We start from the raw sequence: 23,303 nt of genomic DNA on the forward strand, positions 1-23,303 counted from the left end.
GGGGGGGGAACGACGAGGCCTCGGCGCCGCCCGCGCCCCTGAGGGCCCGGTTTGCTGCGCGGCCTGGCTTTTAGCCTTCTGCTGTGGGGTTTGGCTGGGTTTCACTGGGGGGGGTTGGGGAGCTTGGTTGGGGTTTTTTTTCTTTTTTTTTTTTTCTCTTTTTTTTTTTTGCGGGATCGGCAGCGGTAGGGTGTCCGCCGGCGGCGGGAGGAGAGAGCGGGCGAGAGCTGTGGGTACGGTCACGGTGCTCGGGTGGGAAGCCCCGGCCGCCTCATCTCTTTGGGCCTTTTTACGTACTTGGTGGAGAGGTGCAGAAAGTACGAACGGCAGTGACAGGTCGTTTTGGGGGTGTGCGTGGCCCTCGGGAGGAGCGAGCAGCTGATGGCCGCCGGCAGGTACGAAACCAACGAGCGTGGGGCGAGGCTTTCCTCGGTGGGGTGCCTGGCTGCGAGGATCTGAAGTGTAGGGGCCTCCAGGCCCCGGAGTCTCAAGCGAAGCTTAAACTCATTTTCATGCCTACGTAAGTGACGGGCAAAGCTCGCGTAGACAAATTACTTGTAAGGATGTTGGCTGGTAGGGGGTCGGTGCTTAAAATAGTCCTTGCTGCTTTGGGTGAGCTTTAGGAGTTGGTTCCTGCTGCTGTGGTGGAAGTTACACCAGACCGTGCTTTAAGACTTGAACGAGAAAGCTCAAGACCAATTGCTTTTATGATCCGTGGTCTTACTGCTGTTGAAAGTGCCTGTCTCCTGCTTTCTGGTCTCTCAGTCTAATCTGTATTACATAAAACACTGGTCCATGATTCTTCAAAATACGAGCCTATTTAAACTGTATGCTTTTGGTAAATACCTTGTGCTGACTTTATCCGTTTGCTGTCATTAATCAGTAGAGCAGGTAGTAAGCCAAATGTGTAATGAAGGCGTAGTTGCTGTAAATGTCCCTTCACTTCTTTCAGTGTATTGTTCCGTTCAGACCAGCCAAATATTGCACCTCACACATAGCTGTGGATTTTTTCACTCTTGTTTCAGTGCTGCTTCTGTTGTAGTAGTAAAACAGAATGTGGGCATTCTTTTGTAGGAACACAGAAATGGTGTTTGGAAGTGACCTCAGGAGGTCACATAGTCCAACCTCATGCTTGTAGCACAACTGTTGCCAACACTAGATCAGCTCAGCTCTACTTTTGTTTAAGCAAGCCTTGAAAACGTCCAAGCATAGAGCATCCATCACCTCCCTGGGCGGCCTGTTACAGTGCTGCACCACCCTCTTAAGGAATTTTTCTTCTTCAAATACCAGCTAAGACTATCAGGCTGCAGTTTGTAGTTTTTCACAGCATCCCTGAAAAACATGGCTATGTTTAAATTATTCCTGTTTTAAGCTAGGGTTGTGGCAGAATTTTTTTTTCTTTTTCTTTTTTTTTTTTTTTTTTTTTTTTTTTTGAGTCAAGTAAACCAGGTTGCCTACTATCTTTTGTAACCAACCTGAGATGCTTATGGGGTGATCTTTTTCGGATGCCTCTGTATTTTTTTTCCTCATATAATATGTACAAAATGTTTGTCATCTTAGCCTGAGAATTTATCATTTTGTAATTGTGAAGTGAGGTGCTTAGGTAATGTAAATCTACCACTAGTGGCTAGCTGAACATTTCAGGATAACCCCAACAGGTGTATTACTGCAAAAATCTCTTTCTGAAGTTAGCCACCTCTCTCATTCCTCTCCCTCATGCCAGCCAACTTACATAGTAATTGAGACACAGGCATATGGAGAGGTCTAAATTACTCTTCACATCTAATTCTCTCCGTGTAGTCTGCAACTGTATGTAGTCTCATCCTTGGTGAGGAGAGACAATATGTGATCAGATGATTGGTATATCCTAATATTTATGTGAGTGGGTAAAACTAAGCTTCCCTGGACACGTGTTTTTTCACGTGTTCTCTGGATTTCTTAAAATTGTCAATATTGATTATGATGTCAGTAATAATATTGACTTTTCCTCTGCTTTGAGGATTTAGATCCACAGACCAGATCTCTAAATGCTCCTGTTTGTCTGTTATAATCTTTGTGGATCTCCTGTCCTCTATTGGTGAGATGAGATGGGATGCAATGTTGTTAGTGGGGCATGTAGCTAGCAGCACAAGGATGATGAGAGTCCTGACTTTCCCCCTTCCTCCAAGCTGTCTGCTAATCTGCTTGGCCAAACTCAGTTTGGCTACTTTTCCTATTTCTGGTTGGAATATCATTGGAAATGGAATGTGATCTGTGCAAACTTAAATAGTAACTCTTGCCTGAACATTAGGAATCCTTACTTGGATTATAAAAATACTGATGGCTCCAAAGGGGGGCTTGCTGTTGTATGGGAAACTGTTTATCAGATTTGCTGATCTGCAGTAACGCATATACTTCTTATGGAAAATTGGACCATTCCAGTAAATCTCCTCTGCCAATGAAAAACAGCTAATCTTAGGCCGTGGTTCTGTGACCAGCGGAGGCAGTCTAATTCCTTGCTGCTGGAAGCAAGAGATTTCACTCCTGGCTTCCTCTGGGCAACGTGTTCCTGTCCTCTGCATTGTCCCAGCTATGTTACTTGTTAAATCCTTTTTTGATCTTATTAACATGGCATGAAACTATCCAACTTTTTGCCAGACTATTTTTTTTGCTGTGTTAGTGAGTTGAAGCGGCTTACAGAATTATGACAAGCGTGCACTACCCAGAGGTAAGCAGCAGGTCTGCATGGCTTCAGGCAGAGAAAAGAGAAGCAGTAACGTGTCTTCACTTAGTGAGTCAGCCTAGCAGCTCGCAGCTGCCTGCCTCGCACGGAACTGCATCCTTACTTGCACGTGGACAACTACAGTATATCAGTAAAACACAGTACCTGACTGAAGTATCTGAGCTACAGATATGCGTGAACAATTCCATCTTCTCCCCTCTTCCCCCCTCCAGAATTTCTTGGTTTGGCTAAACTTGAGTGAATTTTCATAGGGAGGAAAAGCTCTCCTCTTCGTTCATGGTGAGAAAATAGATAGCTTGCTGTTGAAAGAGGGAAGTCTTGTTCCTGAAAGTACTCACCTTCCTTTTGCTGTCTCCAGCCCTTGTCTGATTGCACAGTAAGACAGTTCAACTTGCTATGCTGCTAAAAACTGCTCTTTAAAAATTTTTAAGGGTAAGTCTTTTGCTGTTTCAGCCGGTTGAATTGGTTTACTGTGCAAGTAGATAACTGCCAAAAACAGCATAAGGTAAACAGTTGAAATGTGTTGGGACTGCGGGACTAGAAAAAGGGAAGGGATTTTGAGACTAAGAGGGAAGAGCGAGAAACCTCTCCCTAACAGCAGGCTACCCCATCTGTAATTAATGTGTATAGACCAAACTAGTCTGAAACCACAGCAGACTGAATTTCAGGTTCTTACTCAAGAGTTGCTAGAGATATTGATAAACTTTTATATGAAGGTAAATGTGGATATCCTTGCCTTCTCTTTGGAAAGTGCTTCTGTTCAAACTTAAAATAGTGTATCAGTCTGGATACATTGTTTAAATCCTCATAGTTCAGTTGTCAGTTGCTACATAGACAAAATTGTGGAGCAGCTTAATCATAGGGAGAAGTACTGATCCATCTGTACTTTTATTCATGTTCTTTTAAGACTTTTATTACACAAAAGTTGTGGTGATGACTAATATGGCTCTAATTTGGTACATTAAACTAAAACACTGGCAACTGTGAGAACCGTATTATTCTTGTGCATGATTTCTTGCTGTCTTGTAGTTTGAATGGTTATTTTTAGCCTTAAAGTGGTTTTGTCATGTGGTCACTGTTTTTGTGATGGCTAGATAGCGTTTTGCTTATGCTCTCAGCAGATACAGCTCATTACAGAAGAGTCTACATTTCAAGATGTATAATTATGTAAATCTTACATTTTCAGCTTTCTTTACCTTACTCACACAAATCTATTTATGTATCTGTCAGAATTGAAGAAGTGCTTTAATATAACTGCTGATTATCTCCACTTTTTCAGTCTGGAATCGAGCTGTTTGTGAACAGGCTTGACTCTGTAGAGTCTGTCCTTCCGTACGAATATACTGCGTAAGTATATTAAACTGTTTATGTCATTTTAGTTGTCGGTTCTTCCAAAAAGATTAATTTAATTTATCTTAAAATATTACCTACATCTTGCTACAGCAGTTTGCCAGTGAGGAATGTCTATTTATTTTGCTAACATAAGTTTACAAATATAGAATTTTCAATGAGCAGATGGATGCATAGGTTGCTTCCTTGTTCTCAGTTGTCTTTGCTCATACTTCAGAAGTAGTGCATGCATTCCTACGCCGTCATGTAGGTCGAATCACTGCTTTAGAGTAACTTATGGTTAAAATGTGTCTGTGTGTGCGTATATATAAAGAAATACTTACTCTTCTGCATTAGTTGTCATTTTATAGATCAAAGTATTAACTGCTGTCTTTAGTAGCCTATAGCCAGATGAGTTGAAGTGGTAATGAGGTGTGAACTTCCCATCAATTATCTTAATGAGGTGTTAAATGTTTTCTTGGTACACATCATAGAAGTGCACAAAATCTATCAGTGCCTGGTACAACTATGTAAAGTTGTTGCTTCAAAGAATATTTTGACTGTTAATATTGAAGAGGTTAAGCACTAGTCATGTCTACACTTTAATGAAGACAGATGTGATGTACTTGAAATTAGGCTGGAAAAACTTGGAGGATGTGCTATTAAATGTGTTGGTGAATAAAACTGCAGTAAACTGTTTATTTTAATAGTGCTTGTTGTAAAGGAGCTGTCTGTATGTGTGTGTATGTATATTTTTGCTTTTATTATGCCTCCCCCCCGCCTCCAAGAATCTGGCCTGCATGCTTTTCTGTCAGAGCTGTCATGAAACTCTATTAATTCTTGGCTAAAATCCCTGTACAAATAGAATCATAGAACCATAGAATGGTTTGGGTTGGAAGGGACCTTAAAGATCATCTTGTTCCAACCCCCCTGCCACGAGCAGGGACGCCTTCCACTAGACCAGGTTGCTCAAAGCCCCATCCAACCTGGCCTCAAACACTTCCAGGGATGGGGCATCCACAGCTTCTCTGGGCAGCCTGTTCCAGTGCCTCACCACCCTCACAGTAAAGAACCTTGCCACCCTCACAGTAAAGAACTTCCTTACATCTAACCTAAGTCCACCCTCTTTCAGTTTAAAGCCATTACCCCTTGTCCTATCATGAATAGGAAACTTCTAATATCTTAAGGAAACTTTTATGCTACCATGTTTAATATAAACTGAGTTCTGAAATAGCTGATGAAGAGATTTTGTTGTTGGTTTGGTTTTGTTTTCAAAATGGGACTGTGATTTTCAGACTTTGCTTTGCAGTTCAAGGAAGAAACTGTTGTCTAGAAGGAAAGCTGTATAGCTTCTTTTGATGAAGGTGTTGATTTAGGAGCACTGTTTGAGGTCTGATATTTGCAGCTGAGAATATTTTATTAACTTTCGTACCTTTTCTCTAATTCAGGTTTGATTTTTGTCAAGCGGAAGGAAAGAAGCGTCCCTCTGAAAACCTTGGCCAAGTATTGTTTGGAGAGAGGATAGAACCGTCTCCTTACAGGGTTTGTTCTCTGACGAGGGGTGTTTTGTAATGCATATGTTCAGATGAAGTGAAAGGAGATCAGAATCCTGAAGATCCTCTTCACAAGAGCTTTATCTCAAAGAGCTTCGAAATCTGAAATTCCACATAATGGAAATCTGTCAATTTAACCTAATTATAACTATGCACTTTGCATCTTGAAGCTGTAGCCTGAAATGCTGTGGAGGTTGTCTTCTCTCTTTGGAGCCTGCCAAAACCTGATTCTTGCTCCTCAGCTGTCCCCTTGTTAGAGGAAATTGAGTGCTCTCATTTCTTGGAACCAGATCTGAAAATACCGCAGGTGTAAAATGCAAGAATTAGAAATGGTGTTAGCCAGCTTGTCTTTTCTGGTGACTGAAGCTGTCACCTTCTCTCCTACATGTAGTAGGAGAAAAAGTTGTCAGTTGAATCTGCCTGGGACGGCGTTGCTGCTGTGAGGTCAAATGACTTGTCTGGTGAATCACTGCAGAAAATGGTTTTTAATCAGTAACAAGGAGCTCTTAGCGTAGGGCTCCTACAGTGATCACAGGAGGGTTTCAGAGCGCACACCAATATAAAAACCTCCTTTGGAGGGTTAATATACATAGTCTTAGTAATTTGTTAGGTGTTTTTATTATAGGCAATTATAAATGCATAGGGAAAACTTGTTAAATACTGAAATGACACAAAGTTCAGGTTTGCTCATGTGTCTTTCATTTCTCTTAGTTCACATTCAACAAGAAGGAGACATGTAAATCTGTTTGTACAAAAACATATGATACCACAAAGACAGAAGATAAACAGAAATTAGACTTTTTGAAAAAAAGTATGCTACTGAATTATCAACATCATTGGTAAGTTGATATCATAATTCATAGATTGGTTAGTCTAGTATGTTGGTGATAACTTAATTTAGTTTATCATTTTGTATTTGCAAGTTAATACAGATTGAACGCTAGGTATTTGCACGGAATCTATTCCCCTTCTGTTCTTGTGAAAGATGTTACATTATTTGTTGGCATCATAAGAATTTCCTTTACTTGAAGGATAAGCACCAGGTATAATGGAAATGACTCTGTTTCCAAACACAGAGCTTTGTGTGGTTTTTGTGCTGCCTCTGTGCTTACTGTAAAATCCTGCTATTTCTTTGCACCTGTAAATGTAGAAGTTAATCCTGCCCTAGCTTGAGAAGAGTTTTAAGGGACCTTCATTCTGTTGCTGTGTCATCTTTGTTTTCCTCAAGAGCCTTTGCACTCCTCTACAAATGTTGTGTCTAGGAGATATGATTGACAGTTCTGAGTTTTATGCTAAGTTTGTTTCTCTTGTAGGATATGGAAGTGAAAGGTGGCCAGTGAAAATTAATTAATGGAATCAGTTTGAGGAATGCATAAACACTTGGTCCTTTCCTATTCCCCGAGTTTCTCTGTGACCATCTGAGTTGTCTTGGAGCATGCTGGGGCTCTGTTTCTGCTTGGACATTGAGGTCCTCTTCTGATAAGCATTAAGGGTGGGGCAAGGCTGAATGTGTATGCTGAATCTCATGCTGATTTTCAGTTAGGATGTAGCCATGCTCTGCACCCACGTCCAAGAGCTGGGAAATGTTTATCAGCAGGCTCTGTCTTGACATTGGAAATACCCAGCCATGCTGTCAATGTTTGTATAGTGCTTTGTATGTTGGTATGCTGTGCTAACAGCAGACTTTGGGTGCAAGGGCACCCATGAAGCCTGGGCACAAAGTTGTCAGAGTTCCTGTGGCATGTCTTTGCAAGTAATACGTGAGCATAATTAACTGATGTTGCCCATATGATTCCAAGTAATGTGCTACCTGCTTCTTGGAAACAAATGTCTTGGTCTTCATCTAATTAGATTAAAACTTTCTGGATATATTAGTAAAAATGCAGGTGAAATGTTGCATGTTGCCACTGTCATTAAATGTTTTTCTGCAATGTCTCATTCCATTTCTTCAGTTCTGAAACAGCCACCTCTGCTAGAAATGCAATAAATGCATTTTCTACTGCTCTTGGGAACCAATATGGGATATCCCTTTTTAGGGATAAATGATGGCTCAGTGATGTAAATCTTTCTGGGATTCTCTTGAAAATTAGTGTAGTTGGAAGTTGATAGATTAGGTCAGAAAGAGTTCACACGCAATAGCCATATGTTCATGTAGGTAAACCAGCAAGAAATAAAAAAAACACCTGAAAGGTACAGCTACTTTTGCAGGGATTCAAAGTGTATATGCCTAATGCTGAAATAAGTAGAGCTTCGAACATGCTGGATTTGGTTATATTCCTATTAAATACTGCATATATTTATAATATTTACACTACTTTGAATTTCACTGTTGCATGTTAGTCTGGCATAAAGCTTCAGCTTTAAAAGTTTGCGTATGTTTTGTTGTATAAATGAAAATTAGTTTCCCGAGGCTATGATTCTGTCACTCATTGAAAGAAATTAATGTTTTTTTAGGAAAGCCCAAAACTTAAGCTGACAGAAACCGAAACAGAACTGTGTAAAACTGATCACACAGAAAAGTACTTTAAACTGTCCCCCCCCGCCCTAGATTAAATTGTTTTACAAATATACTTGGTGTATTTAAGTATATTTTTTAGCCTGTACAGCTAACTTGATAGAACTGTTCAGATTTTAGTAAGATGTAGTTCTGTTTTTCAGTGTGAAAACTTCCCTTTAAATTTAGGGTACTTCTCATATTCTTAGTTCTTCTAATAGCACTTCTACTATTTATTTTTTTGCTAGGCCCGCTGCCCTAAAACTTTAGAACCAGTGGCATGAAGAATCCTTGTTTATGTTTGTATGGTAATGATAGTTCTCCTCAGCCACAGCTTCACACAGTGGAAGCGGCTGGATTTTGTGATGAATGATGCATGGTCCAGGAGTATGGTACAGGGGTATGTTGTACAGGGATCAGCAAGGTAGCGTAAGTGAGGATTTAATAGAGGTTTATTATCCAGCTTCAATTTATCATAAAATTCCTGGGGAACACAGATGGTGCAAAGTACTTTTTAAGGTTTTAAAAGCCACTTAATAAGATTAGGAATTGACATACTGAATTGAACTCAACAGCTATACTGATATCTTGGTTGACAATGTTCATCACCAGATGTTCTTGAGAGACATATAAGGACACTGTTGTATAGCGCATTTGCCCCACATGTATAATCTCTTCAAGTTATTTTAAATTTGAAGATTAACTGTGAAAAATGATTTGCTTCTTAAACTACCAATTTGTTCCAGCATTGCTGCTTGAAGGCAGCTTAGGATGCCTTTGCTGCAGAAGATGCAAGGGAAAGCCTTTACCCCAACCATACTCATTTGCAATAGGTTAATGCTTTACCTGGTTTTGATTTGGAAATTAAAATACTAACAAAAGCAAGAGGTATTTCTAGCATATATTATGGAGGTAGAATTCCAAATATGGTCCAACTGTAATGAATCTGCGTCTGGAATAGCTCCTAATTAGCAACTTAATTGTACCCCATAGTAGCATGGTGAAGCGAGTGGGATTTGGTTGGTGGTGCTGCTGCTTGTGACTTTGATAGTCTTTGGAGTCTCCTGAGAACCTGGAAACTGTTTTGGGAGCACACGTCTTGACCTATTCCATTGTGTCAATATGAGCCACAAACATTGCTACTTATTTCTGCCTGGTAGCTAATGGTAGGGATGATGCAGATCTCTATGTTGTGTGAACAAAGGCAGCACGTACCACTCTTTTTTTTACCCCCATCTGTTGATGTGCCTTAAAAAATAGTGCTACTTTAAGAGGCTGTTACAATATGCAACAGATTAAATAATGCTTTGTTTTTGTTGTCTGAAGTCATAATTCCTGTGTTTAATTAGGTATTTAAAAGTACCTAATGAAGTATTATCAGGTATCTGTTAACATTAATAGCCTAGAGGTTTAATGATGAGACATTTAATTGTAGAAGATATTCAGTATCTTGATAAGTTTTACAAAAAATATGGGTTGTTAACTTCCAGTGGGATGCCCTTTTTGTTTTTTGGTCTAGTGATGCACAAAAAGTGGCAGTTGTCTCATGTCTTCATATATGAAGTTTATTAAACAGACTTTAAAAACGTGCCTTGAAGCAATTAGTGTTGCCCTAAGGGCAGATACTGAATTTTAAGTCTTCTTTGAATGACTTTCTTTTGGGATGTATCTTTCAGCTAGTTAAAACAGTTCATAACATAAACAAACAGGTTGGGTTTGGTTTTGGTTTTTTTTAGTAGTTCCTTTTACAAAGGGACAGGTCACCATGTTTGCTATCTTTCTCTATGTTTAAAAGTATATTTTTGGTTTTGACATTTGTAGTGTTTGTAGCATGTTGGATACTGTTTTTATCTTACTGTCTTATATATAAGTTTTCTGCAACTCCTTATGGGGGTGTGGGGTTCCTCCACAAATTTTTCATTGAAACTGAACTATAAACCTACTGAGCTCAGGACTTTTAGGTAATATGAATATAAGTCTTGTGAGGCAGTAATACAAAAGCAGCAGGTAGACAATGGAGGGAGGTTTGAAAGTGATTAATTTCCCAAATGTGTGGTGGCTTACAACTTTTTGCTCATGTAAACCATCTAGTTAAAATATTCCATACTCTCGGGGAACTACAACTGAGGTTAATGGTCATGAATTCACTTAAATAGCAAAAGAAAAAAAAATTAAACTCGCACTTTAAGTTTAATGCAAAATAAAAGGTTAAAGAGTGCCATGAAAAACATATTTTGCAATGGAAGAGCAATGAGGAAGCAGGAGAATTAATAATAGATGTGTGTAGGCAATTTTTTTTATTTTGTGTTTTCTCTTAAACTTGAAATTATCAAGTTCATTTTAGCTGGTTTAGTGGATGATTTTGGCGATTTTTAAAGACAAAATAATGAAATGTTAAATTGTTATGACTTTGGAGTGGGAGAGTTTTATGTATTGGGCTATATTTGTAAGGGGACTTCAGAAACCAGTCCATGAATAGAATGTTTTGGTGGTCACCTATTTCCAAGCCACCTTCTGAAGAAATAGATTGATTTTAAATTTTTTTTTTTTCTAAAAAAGATAACGTTTCAGTTGAAAAGCTACATGCTTATATCTCATTTGGAAATTGGATTGGCAGTCAGTGCAGTTGCATGGGTTAAGATCTGAAATAAGTATTATTCTTGTAGTTAATATTCCAATAATGAATGTAGCAAAGTTAGATTAATATTAACCTGGTTTGTTTCCATTACACTGTGTATTTTGAAAGTTGGTGAAATGTCACTATGCCATTCACAGGATTGTGGACAACATGCCTGTGACCTGGTGTTATGATGTTGAAGATGGCCAGAGGTTCTGCAATCCTGGTTTTCCTATTGGCTGTTATATTACAGAAGATGGACGTCCAAAAGATGCCTGTGTTATTAATGTATGTTTATGCAATTATTTTTTTTAATATCCCCTTTTTACTAATTTAAAGACTGGCATTTCTTCTCTGTCATGTTTCTATGGTGAGTCCTCACTATCTTAAGAACCCTTGTTGCCTAAAACTAGGTAAGCGTTTTGATATCTCTGCAAGTACCACAGTTTGTAAGTCTCATCTAAGCCTAAGAACTTTGTCTCTTCTGTTGCCTAATAGAGAAAGGCTCTAAAAAATAGGAGAGATGAACGTGCATAGCATTTAGTACATGTCAAGGGTGAAGGAGAAGAAAAACATCATCCTTTATTGCCTAAGAAGCTTACACATTTGAAGGCTTGGACTTCACGTTTTTGTGTGATAGAAGTCTTTTCATGGAAGCAGGTTTGCATAGGCATGTTTGTACCTCTGCATGGAAATTAATACTTCTTGAAGGATTGCTTCCCCTAAAACTGTGTGGCCTAATGGAAAAAGGCAGAATATAAGATTTCTGAGTGAACAAAGCTTCTCCTTTGAGAGAGAGAGATCTATTGGATTAACTGGTGGAGGTCCAGTAAATGCACTGTGAGCATTATGGAGATAATAAGGGAATAGAAAGTCCAGGATGTCTTTAGATTACTGCAGACCTCTTCCATGGAGAGGTTGCTGAGAACCTGGAATAGGGTTTTGGTTTTATCAAAATGGTTGGTTTTACTTAATGGATTTTACCAAAGATGACAGTTTCTGCGGTTTCTAATTTTGTTTCCTTGCCTTCATAATGAATTGGTTTCAGAGGTTCCATATGAATGGATGCATTTATGATCAAATACGTAATCCAGCAATATTCTTCTAATCTTGTTTAAATACTTGTTTTTAATAAAAGGAAACTAACCTTTGAAGGAGTAACTGAAGGACTGTGGAAGAACACTTTGTTTATATAACTATTTTTATAATTAGGGTGCTTTGTAGAAAGGGGTGGGGATAGAACCCTGAAGAAGTACTAACTGGACTTCAAGTAGACATAATGCTTGTGATTTAAGAACCGCTTTAATTGACTAAGTTCCAAGCTGATGTTCCCCTTCACCTGAGATTTGTATTCAGCATTCTTGTCTGCTGCTTACAATTCATCCCTGTGCATCTTTGGTTTCAAATGTCAAGGTGATTCTGTCTTGGAAGGTTCTATTTAATCTACGAAAAATATACATGTTGTTTTAAAATAGCTGATATTTGTGAAATGCTTCTGATATGAAAATTGTCATGTCGTTATCTATTCAGTTTTCTACTTCAATTAAGTAAAATGGGACATCTTCAGTTACCGAAATATTTTAATAAATATAAATACATTTTATATTTAAATACGTTTTTCTACTTTTCAACTGTAGTAAGACAGTTCTTAGCATGAACTTTTCTAGTTTGTCTTTTTAATGCAAGGCTTTAATGCAAAGCCTTTACTATCTTTGTGTTCCTAGAATCCTGCATTCATCTTGTAGAACTTCTGGAGAAAAAAACTGTGTGCGGTCTAAAATTCTGTTATGTAAGCTTCTGTCTAAGGCTTTTAGATGTCTTTCTCTTTTTTAATGTTTAACATCATCTTTTAACATTGCAGTCAGAATTTCATGAGAAAGATACTTTTTATATCTTCAACCACGTTGACATAATAATATATTACCATGTTGTGGAGAATGAAGCTCTGGGAGCAAGACTAGTTGCTGCTAAACTTGAACCAAAAAGGTTAGTACTCAGAATTAACTTGTCATCAAACAGTGGTGCATCGCAAGATACTTGCTTTGATTTGGAGACCTGTTGCTAGTCAGAAATGTTTTCTGATATGTGACCTGTCGATTGGTGTAGTGTAATGTAGGACAGTCTAACATAATTTTGTTCTGAATTGGATAGATATTTGTGCACTCTTTCCTGTTTGGGCCTAAAAAAGATAAAATAAAACCTGGAAGTGGTGTGTGTTCAGTGAAGCAATCCTCATTTCCCTGCTGGGGAACATATTGTCTTGTGATGGAATAGGCCACTGTTGCCTGATGCAGGAGTAATCGGAGTGCAATGTTTGATCTCTTCAGCAATCAGGATTTGAATGGAATGATTTCACAAATAGACTCATCTGTTGTTCTGGTGCCTATGTGGCTTTTGCACAACTGATGTCTGTTTTATTATTTCTTAGCCTCTTGTCTTTCTTTTGTATTCTTGTAACTGAGTTTGTTGCATTATTGGTCCAGCATCATGATGAAAGTATATTTTTCTGATAGAAGTTAGTAATTCTGTTGTAACTTTTTGAGTGCTTTGGAGGTTCTCAGCAGTACTCAGACTTCTTTAATTTTTGGTGCTCTGCTTTAAAGACTGTGTTCTCCATAGTTTTCTTTTTAGAAGAGACAACTTTTGTTTAAAAAGTTCAAGTATCAAAGTCCTGTGATTATGATACATTCCTTATGAGTTCTGAAATTTATGAGGCATTAAGAACAATGTTTATATTTAAGGGAAGAATCCTGGATGAAACTGATGCATTTGTAAGATGAATGAATTCTTTCTTAAGAGTGTTGTCAGTGAAGCAGCTTTCATTCTGTGTTTTTAATTCCCACAGTTACAAGCATACTCATCCAGACAACCCTGATTGCTCAGGAGTACCTATGGATATAAGTAATAAGGCTAATGGAGAAGTCAAAATTGCTTACACATACTCAGTTTCTTTTCAAGTGAGTACTAAGCTTTCTATGGTAGTTACATCTTAAAATCAGGCATGAATACTCTGAATTTTAAAGATGGACAACTAAAATTATCTCAGAATAGTAAATTTGTGGGTTTAAAACTTTATTTGAACTGGAATGTCAGAGATGGCTTGGGGTTTCACCACACTCTTTACAATTTTGCATACCACCCCACACCCACTGAATGTCAAATGCATATGTGTTTTTTAAAAGAATCACACTTTCTGTGTTTATCTAGGTTGTCTGGTAGATTATTTTTCAATCCAAGCTCTTAAGTCTGAGAAATTGTATGTTTCGGCAAATTACTGTTGTAGGTAGGTTGAAGCTGATAATTTTCTGCGTTCCTGCTTGCAAAAGCTTTCTCTCCAAGGTCTTCAGTGGAAATCTGCAAAAGAGTAGGAAGCTGGTATTCTTTGTTCCTCTATTCTCAATTTAAAAGCAGAAGAGCAGTATATCAGGCAGCTGCAGGGAGCAGTGATAATTGAATATGTCTCATTCTGGTGATAAGCAAGAAAGTTTGTGGGTTTTTTTTTTTTATTTTTAATGGAGTTTGCAGGACAAACTGTTTCCCTATTAGTCTAAGACCGCAAAATGCAACTGACTTGCTAAAAAGAGTGCAGATTATAACAAATTGGATTTCTTGACTCCTTGTATATGTACTGAGGGGATAGCTCACACACAGCAGTTCATGTTTTCAGCCTCAATAATTCTGTGATTCTTCTGGATATGAAAGAGTCCCTTTTTTTTTTGTTATAGACTTTAATCAAAATCTTGGTAATTAATAGATTAAAAGATAGCAATAAGGCAATTTTTATTTTTGTTTAACCTTTTTCTTGTTCTGATTGCAAGGTCAGTGGTGTCTTTCAAAATGATAGGCCATTGTTATATCAAAGCTGTTCATGTATCTTTCTTAATTCTAGACTTAAAGCCTGCTGTAGGATTCGGTTCAACTGTAGTGACATGGAGACTAAATAGTTGATCTTTAAAGTTAGTTGGAGGGTAGCGTTGAGTTAGGATGTGGGATCCACTGCCACTGTCATAAGAAGTACGCAGTAAAGCACTGATCTTACAGTATGGTTACATTGCCACAGTTTCTGAGGCATGAGCTCCTTTTATCTCTTATAACCTGTTATAGCACTGTTTGTAGAATTACCATGATTGTTCTTTACTGTAGTAATGTACTGGATTACATGGTAAAGTTCAAAATACAATAAATGGTATAAGAAAAGTATTAAGAAGGGGTTATATTATGTATGACTTATAATTATATTTTGAGAATTTATATCAGTTATGATGCTGAAATTAATTTATATACTGAAAAGCAAGTACTTCTGGAAACCTGTGAGAAGTTAGTAATTAAGAATGACCTTAGCTTCATGCTATTATATTGTTTCTCTTTAAAAAATGACATGCCCAGCTGTGTGTGTGTTACTGTCCTGTGCACAATGTTACATCACTGGGAGGTAGTCTTCTGAAATTCCATCTGGTTGGCAGATCAGGTCATCTCAGGAAGATAGAAAAAAGGCAGTGTAGGTATGGGGAAAAATACAATTCTGTCCTAGAATCATTGATACTGGTTCAGAAACTTGTTGCTTGCTTTGAGACCTAGTTTTATTACCTCAGTGGCCTAGTTGTTTGATCTTGGCTAGATTTTTTTAACCCACTGGTGTTTATAATTTCAAAAACTGTCTTTACTGGAAAGCACTCTTGTTCTTGTATGTTACAAAATACTGACGTAACATCCTGTCAAAAAGACACCTAGCCATTTTTATTAATTGATGCTAGTGTTTGTGGTTTGTTTAGTAGCAATCTTCAGGTTGATCAGCACTGTTTTATTCCTTTTTTCATGTTTACTCTGCAAAAGAAAATAAAGAAATGCTCTTTTTGAAGTGTTTCTGACCAGTGAATGTTCAGTCTGAATAAGTATAATCTGCTGAAATGCCTGAAGGAATAATTTGTTTCCCTGTACTAACAATGTAAGTTCTGTAGTATTGTCTCCCCATCTGTCTTGCAGTATAAGCTGAATGTAACTGGATTGGTAGTTGGTACTGAAACAAGGTTGTAGGAAAGCAAAGGATAATTTGGACGAAGCACCATCTAGAAAGTGGAATATTATACAGGAGACAATATAGCAGAGCTTAGTTTCTCAATGTCTGTGGTGCTGACTTACACTTAAAAAAGCATGTTCTTACATTATTCTGCTAGTCATTTGAATTCCAGATGAATTAGTGTAATTCTTCAAGGGAGGAATCACAAATTAGTTTGATAGCCCTTTATGTCCTAAGAAGACATGGGTGCTCAATACTAATCAGAAAATATTTTGGTTTAGATTCTATGGTCAAATCTTATGTTTGTTTTTGGTAGCTATTATTAAACTATTCCCTTTAAGGCATGCAACATGAAATTTCTGATTTGTCATGAGATTTAAGATTGCATGAACATCAACTTGTAAATTTACAAGTTGGATACTGACTATATCTGAAACTGTGTTTACTCTTTCAGGAAGAAAAAAGTATAAGGTGGGCATCAAGATGGGATTATATTTTGGAATCCATGCCTCACACTCACATTCAGTGGTTTAGGTGAGAAGAAAGTTTGTCTTCAAGTGTACTGTATTGAAGTGTTTACATTGCAATTTGAATGATGATTTTTTTTTTTTTTTAAATTTAGTATTATGAATTCTTTGGTGATTGTCCTCTTTCTGTCTGGAATGGTAGCTATGATTATGTTGAGGACACTGCATAAAGACATTGCAAGATACAATCAGATGGATTCCACTGTAAGTCTAAAATGTACCCCCTAAAATTTATTTGGAATGTAATTGTTTCAGCTAAATGTATTTCTGTAACAGACTATTTAAATGGCAATCTATTGTATTAAAATAGATGTATTTACTTTACAGGAAGATGCTCAAGAAGAATTTGGCTGGAAACTGGTTCATGGTGATATTTTCAGGCCCCCAAGAAAAGGAATGCTGTTGTCTGTTTTTCTAGGCTCTGGCACACAGATCTTAATAATGACTTTTGTTACCCTGTGTAAGTAATAAAGTGGGGAGGAGTTAGTGGAGTGCAGATGATGTTTCACTGCTAATTGCATGGTACTAGTAAAAATAGCAGTTTAGGTTTTTGTCTAGAAATTTCTTAAAAGTCTTTGGGTTAGGAACAGCTGAGCTGATATAATAGACATGCAACATAGTACACACAGATTTTAAGATAACTGATGTACTGGCTTTAAGTCAAATGTATAGATACTTTCTAAAATTGTGCATCTCTGCTTCATAGTTTTTGCTTGCCTGGGATTTTTGTCACCTGCTAACCGGGGAGCTCTAATGACTTGTGCTGTAGTTTTGTGGGTACTGCTTGGAACTCCAGCCGGTTATGTTGCTGCCAGATTCTACAAATGTGAGTAAAAGTTATTTAAAATGACAAGGCTTAAGTTCGTTAAAGTAAATTATCATCACAGAACTGGTTTTTATTTTGCAGTACTGTTTGTAATTTCCCTCAGGGCAAGTTGGAGAAACGTACTTACCTTAACAACAGAAAACACATATAGAGCACTGACATGGTTACATTGGTTTTGATGTGATCGTGCCTAAAGACCCTGAATTGCTGTTGCTGCTACATATTTATGGAATTGGGAAGCAAATTCTATTTTACTAGTACTAAGCTCATTACATCAGACAGTTTTGTACTTCTGTTTCCTACAGTTGGGGGGCGCGGTGATAACTTGCATTTAGTTTTAGCCATCGATGTTGCCTGGTAACTTTTTTTTTTTCCTTCCCCCAAATCATGAACCTCTGTTCTTGCATGCCTGTGATATGTCACCTCTTTTTTAGCTAGTTCCTTGCTCTTTGGGAGAACGGTGCTTATCAGACTGTGGTAGGGGCACAGGGGGAAGGATTATTAGGTGTTCTGTAGTTGTAGAGATCAACCCAGTGGTGTTTGGGCACCTGACAGTAGTTAGTCGATACTGTTGTCCTTCACTGATCCCAGCTATTGTTTCAAGGCCTGCCTACTGACCTCAAATGCTTTGCCCCTGTACCCTCTGGTGTATTTTAAGGTGAAGCATGCCATTCCACACAGAGCTTGCTTTAATTGCCTTACTCAAGGTAAAAGACTCCTTTATGACTGAGCAAGGTGGATCTTTTGGACTATTTTAGTTCTGAAGATACAGGGCTAGAGAAGGAGTTTATTTCTGAACTTCAGCCTGACAGTAGGCATTGGAGTTCTTTCTTCTAACCGTTTTGTAATTTTCATGTGGGGAGAACCATTGCGGAAAGAGAGTTTGTATTTTGTAAGGAGTTTTTCCACAGTGTAGTGATGTGATAGTGAACTATTCCTTTTCCTAATCTTCAAGCCAATTAGACTTAAATGGAAGGAGACTTTAGGACTAAGAGCATAATTGAGGACAGAATTATTCTTTATATCATGCTGTATATTATGTGTTTTGAAGGATATTTTGACATGTATTTGATGGTAAATTGAATCCTGTATCTTTGGTGGAGATATAGCTAATAATAATTACATTTCATATTATACTTCTTGGGAATCACTTAGTTGATACTTGAATATTGTGTTTAACTACTAAGACAGTGAGTGACTGATCCAGAGATATCCTTGTTATAAGACGAGGTGGTCCATACCCTGTATAGAGCATGTAAACATGAATGTTTCTCCTGATAGTATACAAATAAAGTAATGTGAAACATAAACCAAAATGCAGCTGAAATGGATATCCAGTTCTAAAAGTTTTGTTTTTTCAACATTGCATTTAAAAAGTGAAACCTGAGTTGAAATTAAATGGTTAATCTTAATAACTGGTCCCATGTTCTACCAAGATTTTATGAAGAAATAGAAACTTAACCATAATCACTTCTGACTCTTGAAGTAAAGCAGCATGTCACTATGGCAGTGCTCAGATGAAATTGTCAGCTTCACCGAATTCCAGCAGGATATTTTCAATTGAAAGTATGCTGACTGGAATTTTTATCAGCATAGTGCAAATTCATAAAGATTTTCTTAATAAAGCTATCTTTGGTCTTTTGGTATCACCAATGTTGTTAATGCTGTTAAGACTCAAGAGGACATCACTACTTCCTCTAAGTGTGTTGGTCCTGACTTTCTTGTAAGATTTGTAGAAAGATTTATTTCGAGAAAACTGTTAAGCTTGCTTTTCATGTATTTATGTATTTTTTTCTTACTGAAACCTGCAGTCAAATGCTAGAAAGCTTAAACTTCTTAATCACTCCAGGTTTAAACTCTTTTTTTAAAGACTTAAAAGTACTGTAAATCTGCTTCCTTCTTTGAGCAGATAAAGTGGTCAGAGACCCATCTTATCGAGTTGGATACTTTTCCTGACCTTAGTCTGAGATTTTTTCTTTGCTTTGAAGCTCTGTGATTAAGCAATATGATGAGGGAATTCAGTTTTATTACTGAAGATTTAGTTTAGTGTTTGAGACTCGGGCATGATAGCACAATGTCTTGAGTATTTGCAACCAAAGTGTAACAGGTAAATGGACTGGAAAAATTAATAGTTGTGAGCTTAATGCATGTTTTGATGACTGTCAAATCTTTTAATACAGCATTTGGAGGTGAGAAATGGAAAACAAATGTCCTGCTGACATCATTCCTTTGTCCTGGGTAAGTTGAGAATATCGCCATGATTAAAAGAATTAAATTGGTTCTCTGACATGCATAGCTAATTTTAAGTTTCAGCTATACAAGTAAATCTTATTACATTGTCCCTTTATTCCAGAAGCTACAAGAATATCATGGCACTTTTGACAAAGATGAATACGTTAATGGCATATCATCCTTAGGTTGTTGGTTTGTTGGTTTTTTTTGTAAGCATTTGTTTATTCACATTACATGAAAAGGTTGATTTAAGAAAGAGCGTTATGATAGTAGTAAGTTTTAGACAGGCACACTTTTTTTATTTCTTTCTTTTACTCTCTAGGCTGTTTCTTTGACCACACTGTAGTTGGTCTTATATAGTGTCATATACTGTATAACCACTGTGATAAATTTTTCTACTTAATCACAGCAAGCAGTCTTACCCTGAAGAATAGTTAAGACAAGCATATATTTGAAATTGCTTAGTTGGAACGTCAGCTCCTGCTGGAGTTCAGTCCCACTAGATTAACAAAGAATTGCTTGTTTGACCTCTTCATTTTGATATTTTGTGTGTGTCATTTGGTTTTAACAAAGACTTACTTGATAATCTTAATGCAGTGCTATTGTTTTGTTAACATTATTAAATATTAAGGAGTATTTCTGTGTTTTAAGTGTGTTATGTATTTTTCAGAATTGTATTTGCAGATTTTTTTATCATGAACCTCATTCTCTGGGGAGAAGGCTCTTCAGCAGCTATTCCGTTTGGTACTTTGGTTGCTATTTTGGCACTCTGGTTTTGCATATCTGTACCGCTGACGTTTATTGGTGCCTATTTTGGTTTTAAGAAAAACGTAAGTGGTTTTGAGAAGCTGTTTTATAAGTGTGTGTATACACATATATACACATATATATTTTTTTTTCACTTTATAGACTATGACTGAGGTAGCACCTAAGGTAGTTGCATTGTCAGCTCCAGTTCTGTTCAGTTACTTTGGAGCTGCATTAGATATCCGATCTTGGGATTCCAAGACTTTGATATTCAATTGGTTGTTGGTGGTGATATTTCTCTGCAACAATTAGGGTTATCATTGTATTTGAGTGACTGCTCCAGACAAAGCAGTGATTTGGGCATTTTTATTTTAATTAGCCTCTCTTTCATTACTAAAAAAAATTAGTTGGCCCAGCCAAGCATAAGGGAAAGCAATTTACGCATTTCTGGTTTTCCCCTATGTTTTTTGTTCCTGTCTGCCCTCTACACTGAGGATATTTCTGATGAAATTGCTAGAGTTCTTGTGAAATTTCTTTGCCTAAGTGTCCTGTAAATGGTTATCACTTAGTCCTAAACGGATTGCCTCTGCTTACTTATATGAGGGCTCTGTGTGACACTGGTGACCAAACCTTCTTAAATAATGAAATCTGTTCTTCTCTTTTTGTTTAAAAAGTGGTTTACTGTGCCCCACAACCTTAAAGATCTGTAAGTTCAGATATTTTTGTGGTTTTTCCTGTACCGAAAGCCAGAGTCCCAGCTCTCTGTAGCTCTGATGTAATACCTTCAGAGAATATTTAAGTATCTTGGAACGCACTTTTAATGTCGATTGTAGTTATCTCGTTTCCTTAACCAAAATTCAGTGGTTTTTTCTGACAACCATGTTGAAATTCCAGCAACCCCCCCCCCCGCATTGTACAGAGGCAGTTCCTTTAAGAAAGGAGAATTTGATAAACTATAAGGCAACGTGCCAGGTGTCACAAATACGTTAAAATCGAATCACAAAGCAAGCACGTAGCAAGCGTCTATTGATGCTCTTGATGTAATCTTTATGAAAGGGAAAAGATGGCAAAGTATGCATTTATCTGCCTTAAATTTTTTCTCCTGCCATGCAGATCTATGCATGCATCTCAAATTAGGATTTAATTGCCAGATTGAATCCTCTCAGTTTGTAAGTTTACCCTAATGTGATTCTTGGAGTAAATCCTGAAAAACAACACAAAGGGATTTTTAGAAGGGGAAAGAAAGAGTCTGTACCACCACTACACCGCAGCTGAAAAGTGAGAAATCAGCTCAGGCTCTGTAACAGATCATAGATAGGTAATCATAAAAAGGGAAGTCCAAAATATCTGTTGCTATGTTTTCAATAAGAGTTGTCTTTTAGCTTGTTTGCCTAGCAAATGTTGGTAGCTCGGCTGGTAGCGAAAGCAGATGTAGTTAGTAGTAGTTGGGTATATGCATGCTCAAAACAAATAGTAGACTTTTGCTACCAGTCATTTCAAAAAGAAAGCAAAAAGGTGGTGCTGTAGTTTGACATTATTTATTTAGTATTTTCTTATTTTTGTTTAAAGGCTATTGAACACCCTGTTCGCACAAATCAAATTCCTCGTCAGATTCCTGAGCAATCATTCTATACAAAGCCATTACCTGGCATTATCATGGGAGGGATTCTGCCTTTTGGATGTATCTTTATACAGTTGTTCTTTATTCTCAATAGTATTTGGTAAGTTAACCACAATCTATTTGAATTTTCTCTGTCATAAAAGGTGATAATTTCTTTGTGAAAGTTTTTTTTTTCTTCAGGATGCTTTGACTGATTTTTGGCGATGCAAAGTTACCAGAATACTGGTTCAATAAAAATTTAAATGTTAACATCTTTTTAACGCTTTGTGGTTTAGCAGATATTCAGTGCCTGTTTTGCTTGTCGAGGTGTGTAGGGAAGTGGCTGTGATATGCTTAGCAATTTACAGCTGACCTACAATATTCAAATAGCTAGTTTTCTCATGCTACTTCTCTAACTTCATGTGGAAGTGGCTCTGAAGCTGACATATGGCATATAACTTGAGAGTAGTAAGTATATTAAAATTGACTTGAGGGGGGTTTTGTAGCTCTTGTTGGGCTAGAAAAGTATTACTACTCCGGGGGGGGGGACGGACACAAAAACAAATTTTATGAAATCTTTATAAAGGCATCAGAGAGTAATTATTTTCAAAAATACAGCACCAAAGACTAGTCCAGTGTAAGTGAATTCTGATGTGAGCTCATAGCACACTGACAAACTAATCTACTGTGAGGGATTTGTCTTCCTTCTGGCACAATTTAGTTATTGGATCTCGTTAAACTGTTTCTGAACCTTGAATAGGTGCCTCTACCCAATGTAGACAGCTACAGCATTTGACATTTCTTGTTATTTTGCGGCTCTGCCTCTTTGATTGAAATGTGAGGTGAAATCCAAGTTCTGCTGAAGTCAGTGGAAGAGGTCACACTGACTTCACTAGAACTGTGATTTCACTCATTATGTCTAGTCAGTTCTTTCTGTAAAATCCCAACCAGGACCATGCTTTGGGCTTGCTTTCTTGCTGTTTTCAGACTGAGCTGCTGAGGCTCCTATTCATCAGTTAGAAAAAAATTAGCCAATTGTACGGCCACACAACTGACAGTACCTCAGTAGGAAGGGGAATACTTAAGGTGAAGGTGTTATTACTGCATATGAAGAAATACTATTAGCACAGTGTCCATTTTAAATCTATTTTTTTAAAACTCCCTTTTATAGGTCTCACCAGATGTATTACATGTTTGGCTTCCTGTTTTTGGTATTCATTATTTTGGTTATTACATGTTCTGAGGCCACAATATTGCTCTGCTACTTCCATCTATGTGCAGAGGTAAGAAATATTCTTCAGTATTCATACTTGACGTTGTTTTAAGGATGCTTCAAAAAAATTTTAAGGCTTTTGTAATTGGAAATAAGTATTCCAGAAGTCAACATAAAGACCGTTACTAGATGTCCTTAAACCATGTCTTTAAAATGTGAGGCAGAAGTGAAGCGGGCTGCTTTTGGCAAAACTTGTAACAAATAATTAAACACTGCACTGAGTACCGCTAAGTCAGGTATCTCATCTTTAGAGTCTAACTCCCTGTTTTCTGAAGATGCTAAACTAATCCATTAACTTTGTTCAATCAAAGTGCATCTTGGACATGCCCAACCTTGGGACAAAAAATCTCCGTGGCTGGCAATCGT

The 23,303-nt window shown here is 37.4% G+C and overlaps 1 protein-coding gene across 1 annotated transcript in view; it reads left to right on the forward strand.

Moving 5' to 3' along the window:
* The window catches only part of TM9SF2 (transmembrane 9 superfamily member 2), a 29,385-nt gene that overhangs the window by 427 nt on the left and 5,655 nt on the right, over positions 1-23,303 (forward strand). Inside the window, exons 2-16 of the mRNA XM_010578339.1 lie at positions 3,176-3,227; positions 4,002-4,069; positions 5,500-5,593; positions 6,316-6,443; positions 10,874-11,003; positions 12,577-12,701; positions 13,561-13,672; positions 16,187-16,266; positions 16,355-16,463; positions 16,587-16,719; positions 16,966-17,085; positions 19,266-19,323; positions 19,988-20,147; positions 21,634-21,785; positions 22,836-22,947. Of these exons, the coding sequence (XP_010576641.1) occupies positions 3,176-3,227; positions 4,002-4,069; positions 5,500-5,593; positions 6,316-6,443; positions 10,874-11,003; positions 12,577-12,701; positions 13,561-13,672; positions 16,187-16,266; positions 16,355-16,463; positions 16,587-16,719; positions 16,966-17,085; positions 19,266-19,323; positions 19,988-20,147; positions 21,634-21,785; positions 22,836-22,947 (1,633 nt within the window). The remainder of the gene's footprint in view (positions 1-3,175; positions 3,228-4,001; positions 4,070-5,499; positions 5,594-6,315; positions 6,444-10,873; positions 11,004-12,576; positions 12,702-13,560; positions 13,673-16,186; positions 16,267-16,354; positions 16,464-16,586; positions 16,720-16,965; positions 17,086-19,265; positions 19,324-19,987; positions 20,148-21,633; positions 21,786-22,835; positions 22,948-23,303) is intronic.

The sequence above is a fragment of the Haliaeetus leucocephalus genome, unplaced genomic scaffold (assembly GCF_000737465.1).
Source record: "Haliaeetus leucocephalus isolate CR32 unplaced genomic scaffold, Haliaeetus_leucocephalus-4.0 Scaffold626, whole genome shotgun sequence".
In the NCBI taxonomy this organism is placed as follows: Eukaryota; Metazoa; Chordata; class Aves; order Accipitriformes; family Accipitridae; genus Haliaeetus; species Haliaeetus leucocephalus.